This window comes from Stigmatopora nigra, chromosome 21 (genome assembly GCF_051989575.1).
Source record: "Stigmatopora nigra isolate UIUO_SnigA chromosome 21, RoL_Snig_1.1, whole genome shotgun sequence".
Taxonomy (NCBI): Eukaryota; Metazoa; Chordata; class Actinopteri; order Syngnathiformes; family Syngnathidae; genus Stigmatopora; species Stigmatopora nigra.
In genome coordinates, this window is record NC_135528.1 from 292,501 (window position 1) to 300,721 (window position 8,221).

General features: G+C 41.9%; 1 protein-coding gene across 1 annotated transcript in view; it reads right to left on the reverse strand.

The window, feature by feature from the left end:
- The window catches only part of anln (anillin, actin binding protein), a 66,003-nt gene extending 58,031 nt beyond the window's left edge, over positions 1 to 7,972 (reverse strand). Inside the window, exons 1-3 of the mRNA XM_077742746.1 lie at positions 7,768 to 7,972; positions 6,978 to 7,128; positions 6,491 to 6,901 (exon numbers count right to left, since the gene is read on the reverse strand). Coding sequence (XP_077598872.1) covers positions 6,491 to 6,901; positions 6,978 to 7,128; positions 7,768 to 7,794 — 589 coding nt within the window. The 5' untranslated portion in view covers positions 7,795 to 7,972. The remainder of the gene's footprint in view (positions 1 to 6,490; positions 6,902 to 6,977; positions 7,129 to 7,767) is intronic.
- Between the last annotated feature and the right edge of the window lie 249 nt (positions 7,973 to 8,221).

Sequence of the window (8,221 nt, forward strand, 5' to 3'; positions counted from 1 at the left end):
ATCACAAAACCTTGTGGAAACGGTGCACCAAAAAGAAAAAAAAGGTTAGTGGTGTGTGTGAGTGATAAGGGAAGGGCGTAGCCGCCTACCGCTCCGAAGTAGAGTAGAAAAAAAAAATAGTAGAAAGAAACAATGGGCCAGTCATTGAGAAAAGAGATAAAAGAACACCAGGATGTTAAATTGATTGCAAGTTTTGATGCTAATGCGTGCAAGTATCTACAATCCTGGGTGAACAAGTATGATTTTAACCCGTCTTTGAGAGACACAAGAAATAAAGAAGAAGTTAAGAAAAGTTTAGTGGAAAAAAGAGCCAAGAAGATTTAGAAAGGAAAAAATGTGGAAAAATTGGAAGCACAACTACGCGCTGTTGAAGTGTGGATAAAACAAAGTAAAATAAGGGTAGAAAGCATTTTGGAAAAAACAGAAAGAAAAGTGTATCAAATGAAGATAAGATCAACGGAGGAGACGGAACGGAGGAGACGGTAGCCAGACGGAGAGACATCGCCGGAAATGCACCAGCCGCAGCGCAGCAGCAAAATGAGCCAGAAGCGGAAGTGGACATCAACCAACAGCGAGGACCGCCTACCCCGTCTACCTCCCTCCCGAACTCCACCTCTACGAGCATAGAGAACCAAGCCTCCTCTCCCATTGGAAGCCGTACAAGATCAAATACAACACCAACAGCAGATGTCTTGGCTGCAACAACAAAATTATACCCAGATGTCCAACAGGTGTCAGCATATCCCATGGTAGCTGTAGCCAACCCAGCTTATGGAATGCCAAACCCTGGCCACCCCGCCCATCCACCTACCTTTAATCAAAGGAAGTACACCTATACGAGACTACCCCAAGGCTATGCAGAGAGCCCCACCATTTTCTCTCAAGAAATCAACAACTGTCTTAGCCTCCATGAACATAGTGAAACCACTCAAATTTTGATTTACGTAGATGACATTCTCATAGCAAGTCCAACCAAAGAAGAAAATCAAGAAGAAGCAGTGAAACTGTGTCAACACCTAGCAAAGACAGGAAACAAAGCCTCACTGACCAAATTACAGTGGACTCTGACTGAAGTAGTTTTCTTAGGTCACATCATATCGGAAGAAGGAAGAAAACTAACCTCTGATCGGAAACAAGCTATCCTCGATGCCCCCAAACCAAAAACTAAAAGACAAATGATGGCCTTCCTAGGCCTAGTAAACTTTTGCCGCCTATGGGTTCTAGACTTTGCCGAAATAACGCAACCACTAGTGGATTTAATTTACCAAGAAGACATCGCCCTGGCCGATCCCATCACATGGACGGAAGAAGCTAATGAGAAGTTCAATCAGATAAAACAGACCATCACAAACACAGGCCCCTTAGGACTACGCAACTACAAGAAACCGTTTACCCAAACAGTGGACTGCAAAGACGGATTCATGACATCCGTCCTACTCCAACAACATGGTACACAAATGCGACCAGTAGCCTACTACTCAAAGAAACTTGATGCTGTTGCGAGAGCTCTGCCCCAGTGTGTCCAAGCAGTGTGTGCTGCAGCAATGGCTGTCCAAGCATCCGCCGAATTAGTGTTGTTCCATCCCACCACTCTACTAGTAACACACTCAGTAGATGTTCTTTTGACTCAAACAAAGATGGCATTCCTCTCACCAGCAAGACATCTTGGCCTAACAGCTGTGCTATTGTCCCAACCCCATCTCACCATCAAGAGATGCAGCACTCTCAATCCTGCAAGTCTCCTCCCAGTGGAGACAGACGGGACACCACACAGTTGCACAGAAGCCACCGAGGAAATCTGCAAACCAAGAAGAGATTTGCTAGACACACCCTTACAAGAAGGAGAAGCAGTGTTTGTAGATGGTTCCTCAAGCAAAGATGAACTTGGCAACACCAACACAGGCTTAAAAGTGGAAGATTGACAGGAAATCCATCAGCACAAGCAGCAGAACTCATTGCATTGACAGAAGCATGTAAATTATTCCAAAACAAAGCAGTGACCATTTGGACGGACAGCCAATACGCCCACTCGACATTACACATCTTTGCCGCCATGTGGGCACGACGAGGCATGAAAACATCAACAGGAAGACCTGTCCAACACGCCAAACTGCTCACTGACCTCATAGCCGCTGTACTGCTACCCTCCAAAATAGCAGTATGCAAATGCAAAGCTCACACCTCAGCAAAAGACACTGTTTCTCTAGGAAATGTAGAAGCAGATTTGGCCGCCAAAAAGGCAGCTCAAGACAAAACAAAGATCGTTATGCTCGCCAATCACGAAGAAACACAACAACACAACAACATCCCAAAACAAGTACTGATCGACATGCAAAACAATGTTTCAGAAAAAGAAAAAACGCTTTGGAAAACGATGAACATCGAAATTACCCCAGAAGGCCTCTACCACAAAGAACACCGACCAGTCATCCCCCGCAGTCTGTTTCACGCAGTAGCCACATTGAGTCATGGGAAGTCCCATGTCTCAACAGGAGGGATGATATCGATGGTAGAACAAACAATGACAATACCACAGGGTTTACAAACCTATTTTAAAAAAAATTGTAGGTCATGCCTGGTGTGTTGTCGTAACAATGCTCAGGGAAATTTAAGACCGCAAAGAGGAAAATGCCCAGTGGGCTCCTACCCATTTGAAATTTTACATATGGACTTTATTGAATTACACAAAAGTGGCCAATACAAATATTGTTTAGTGTTAGTAGACTCACTAACTAAATGGGTTGAACTTATTCCTTCAAAACATCCAAACGCCCTCACAGTAGCCAAAGCCATTTGTAAACACATAATACCAGAACATGGCATTCCACGAGTCTTGTGGAGTGATAATGGTAGCCATTTTGTAAATACCATCGTTGACAATATGGCCATCCATTTAGGGATCAGCCTAAAAAATCGTTCCGCATACCACCCACAGAGCGCAGGCTTAGTTGAACGGACCAACGGTACTATTAAACTAAGACTCAAAAAGACCATGGAAGAAACCAAAAAACCCTGGCCCGAGTGTTTATCTTTAGTAAAAACTTATATGAGAATAACGCCAAACACACAAGGGATCACGCCCTTTGAGGCAGTAACAGGCAGACCCTTTGTGCTCCCCTTATGGGAAAACCAGCCATGGTCAGATAAAACAGGAGAGGCAGATCCATTGACTAAATGATTATGTGAATTGTTTAAAGAACGTACTGTGTCAAGAACAAATGATCTGCCCTGAACCCCTCTTTCCCCCGCACAGGAGACGGTGACCCCAGGTGACTTGGTGTTGGTGAAGGTGATAAAAAGGAAAACTTGGTCGAGCCCACGCTGGGACGGCCAATTCGTCGTTCTCCTGACTACACCCACCGCTCTAAAAATCGCTGAGAGAGATACGTGGATCCACCAGAGTCACTGCAAAAAGGTCACCGAACTAAGATAAGAAAGACCCCCTGAGTCGTGTCAAAAAGAAGAAGAACAAAGAAGAAGATGACCCCTTTTCAATCATTATTCGGACTTTGCCTGTGGCTAACCATCACCACAAGCGCCCCAAAAACAAAAACACAAATCTGGGGCCCCTAAGAGTCACGTTTACAATGCCCAACTTGGCCAAACCCCAAAACCCTCGAGTACGCCTACACCTTCTGCTTCCCACAAGCCCCCGGAACGGCAGATCTCGTGGTGCCCCTAGAAGGACTCCGAAGCAGGTGCTCGACCTGTAGTGATGAATCCTACGATACTACTACAATGATTACCGGAAGTGAATTTCCGAGACGACAATGGTATGCGGGAATTCAACCAGAGTGGGACGGGAAAAAGTACCAGGAGAGTTGGAGTTCCGTTTTTGCCATGTCTGATTCTACTGTCAACTGGAAGATCACCGCCACTGCAAGACGATACCGTGAAGAAGTCCCCAAACTCAAAAAGAACAATACCCATTTGACCAGAACTGTAAAAACTGAGGAACAAGGGTGTCTCCGTTTCGCTTTGGTGCCATGGGCATCTAGTTACGATCCAGCATTCCCATTTCAATTCTGTACCCTAGAGCCCGAAGCACAACCCACTTATACTGGAGGCAACCCTGATACGTATAAACATGTCCCCGTTAGCATCATGAAAGTAAAAGAAAAAGATTTGATCAATCTGTTACAAGCTTGGGATGACCCCTTTAATCAAGGTGAACATACTGACCCCTTAATAAACAACATCTGGTGGCAATATGCCAATATGACTGCACACAAGAATAACGTGTCGGGTTGTTATGTTTGTTCCCGTTTGCCCCATGCCGCTGGACAGCCAGCTTTGTATGCCACGCCATTTACACTCGCAGACGGATTAGAAGCTATAGACATAACTTTTACCCCCACACCCACTTCTAATGCCAAACGCCTTTCTGTACTCAATAAAGCGTCCGCTACGGGATTTAAAGTCACATTAGACAAATTACATTTAGCTCATTGTAATGATATTGAAGACGATTTATACTGTTTCCCCTTGTGTGTAAATTTAACAGGAGCAGAGGACAAGTCCGTCTCATCAGTCGACTCCAAACATTGTAACTACACCACATTTATGCCACTTAATTATACACACGAGGCAATAGAGGGAGTCTGGTGGATGTGTGGCTGGAAGGCATATATGCAACTGCCTGTTCGCGCCACAGCCATTCGTGATCCCTTATGGGGAAGTAATGTCCCCATAGAGCACAGATATTGGTCAACTAGTGACAGGATCTTACTAGTCCTGTTCCCCCGCATTGGTGTAGGGAAACTTACACTCAGAATAGAAACCATTGACTATAGATTCCAAAGTTTTTTTAACTATAGATTCCAAAGTTTTTTTAATGCCTCCATTCTTTTAGAAGAAGCCCAGAATGAAGTTATTTCTGCCACTCGCCTTATGGCCCTTCAAACTAGAATGGCAGTTGATTTGGCCTTAGCTCCTCAAGGAGGAGTGTGTGCAATGATTGGAGAACATTGCTGCACTTACATTCCTGACAATAATCAAACCATAGTAGACGTCCTACACACCTTGAAGAACCTTAGGGATACCATGACACGTGATGACCAGGTTACCCCTGGCTGGTTAGACTGGTTGTTCTCTGGCTCCTGGTCCCAGGTTCTCCTTAGAATTTTAGGCCCCTTTTTTGAAATCATTATAATGTTTATCTTACTATGTGTTACATGTTCCTGCTGTATTGTCCCAATGTCTAAGAGGTTAATCGCCCGCGTGTTCGTAACTCAGATGTATCAATATAACTTATTACGCGTAGAAGATTATGTTGACACTGTGGAGAACGACACACAGGTATGACCCTCATCTTATTGTGTTTCCCTAACTTCAAATTCAGTTCCTTTCTCAGACCAAGAGGTTCTCGTCACCGCGCGGTGGGGGAGTTATGGAATTTTACCGCTTTACAGGTTTTCGCCATATCCTGAGATTGGTTCAAATGTTGTGAATTTATTATTGAAGTAATACTGAGAAGGCTTAATTGTTTTAGTATTTGCTGATGTCCTTTTAAATCCACAACAGGAGGGAATGTGAAGTTGCTTAAAACAGGAGTCTTAATATAATGTGCATTTCTAAAGAACATCCTGTCTATAATCTCTGTCTAAATCTTATGCTCTTCCATGATGTCTATAATATCTTCTCAACTCGCCTCAGTGTTCAACTGTTGTATTTTTCCATGATGCCTATAATCTCAACTTCTGTACTTTTCCATGATATCATGCTGAAATTCAATAAAGGCATCCTTCACCTTGAAAAGATAAGAGAGAACCACCGAGCCGAGCGCGAGACACCACCTCGCGCCTCGACCTCTCTTCCGCCGGCCGGTGCCTTTAAAATATAACACAGTCTCTGCCTCGTTTTTCCTTGGTGCACGGTTGGTAATTGCGTTGATCTGTTATTTCAGACCCAACATTTTCAAAAAAGGGCAGACAAGTTTGTATTTTTCTGTCTTGGTAAATAATAATTCAGAAACTACATTTCCTCTTTCCTTGGGTTGTCTCAGTGTCATAAAAAATGATTTGATGGTCTGAAAGTGTGTGATCAATATGCAAAAAATAAATAAAAAACAAAAATAAGGAAGGGTCAAATACTTTAACAAGGCATTGTAAATGTGCCCGATGGGTGTCAAAATACGGTAATTCTCATAATATTACAATTTGAATCTTATAATATTACAAATTCTTCCTTGGAAATTTTGGGAGATTATTTTTTGAAGCACACCAGATGATCTCTCGCAGTATTTGGGAAAAACTGAAATGAACACAAAGATTCGGGATAAAAATCGAGATTGTGATTGTATTTTTTTTTTTAATCGCTCATCCCCTACTCGGGATTAAACTGTAATTTTTGAATATAATGTGGTTATTGTAAGTAGACCAAAGTCAAGTCACCTGGCAAAACACCAAGGATTTATTTTCTATATCACAATATTTCGCAAACATCGCCAATCGTGTTTCGGCTCTATTAAAAAAGTATAAAAAGATCTTACCTCTATCCCAGCATTTCCTTTGGTCAGCAAGCCCCTGCAGACGTGACTTCATACTAGTGCCAGGTTGAAAAGAATTTAGGTTTTCCGTACTCTTCATTGCAGCAGGACTAATATGAGTAACTCTTATTGTCTGCTCCTCATGAGTAGTGTTCGCAGCAGTCTTTTCAGATTCGAGCTGAACAATTTGTAGATCTACTGGCTCAGCCTGGAAAAAATGCTGAACAGGGTCAGTTACACCTTTAGAAAGTATTGGTTGGATACATGCCGGGATAATAGCAGGTGTCTTGTCTGTTAGAGGATCTAGGTGAACAATGGCCGTTGCAGGTTGCATGTTGGTTTCTCCAACAGGCTTAACATTTTCTGCTGAACACCTGCGTTTGGATGGAGAAGTTTTCAAGGATGTCTGAGGAACTGAGAGGAATGACAACACAAAATTAAGCTCCAGACTCAGTAGTTAATTTACTTAAAGGCAAGACAAAAATTATACCTTCATCAATAACTGTTTTAGTTACAAGTCCATTTGCATCAGTGAGAGGTTCTCTTGTTCTTTTCACTTTCTGTCGCTCTGTTGCATTTGGTCTTGCAGCCATCTTTTTCTGAAGGTTCTCCCTGCGAGCCCGCGTACGCTCTAACAGTTTCTGTTTGGATTCAAGCATTTTTAAGATTTTTTTAACTTTATAATGTTTTGGGTTTTTTCCCCAGCCTCTCCCAATCCTTAACTCTGACATTTTGCACTATTCTTAAGGTGGTAATAAACATCCACAAGCAGATCGTCGAAGTCAATGGTAGGACATCTGTTGCATTTTTGGCAGGTATATGCAACAAATTGCAAATAAAGCCCGCAAAGAAGATGCTGTCCTTGCCTGATATGGCCGAACACCCCAGCTTTCCCACCTGACATTACTGGAGCATAATCATTGACTAGTGCATCGCAATTTTCCCAACTGAGATATTTCAGAAACTCTGCACTTAGTGTTAAAATGTTACGGCCATTTTCGGACGCTTCTGTAACCACTGGAAGAGATAAAAGTAATGTTGAGTTATTCTGGTTTCCACTGAAATGTCGCAACGCAATGGGAAAAAATATACTAGTTGTCGTTACTGCCGTCCGTACTGAGTGTGCTTTTCTGGACTTGAATTATTATTACATTTAAATGCTAATTCCTTTCTTGCTTCGTTTTAACATTCAATATGTTACTTGACGAAAGAAACTGCATTGCTTTCATCTCTGCTTTTTTTTGTTCAGAAAATGTATTAAGGAGGACTGTTCAACTCACCTCTGTAAAAGGATCCATTGCGAGCATATAATTGTTGGCTCACAACACAAGCGATAAGAAAATGTCCAACAATAAAAAGAAAAGTTAACCACACACGCTGCCCCTGTAACTATCTGCGTCTGCTTCAAGGAAAAACAATTTTTCAAATTCGAATTTTTAGCGGTGACGTGCTGCGCAGGCTCCATCTACTGCCAGGAGCCTTTCTACCAATCACATTGGAGTATACTCCGCATACTTTCTTCTTTTTTTGTTTACTGACAACTCCCCGGTTTATATCGCCGCCTAGTGCACATGAATCAGTATAACAGAGTTCTTTCCATTTATTTATATATATATATATATATATATATATATATATATATATATATATATATATATATATATATATATATATATATATATATATATATATATATATATATATATATATATATATATATATATATATATATAT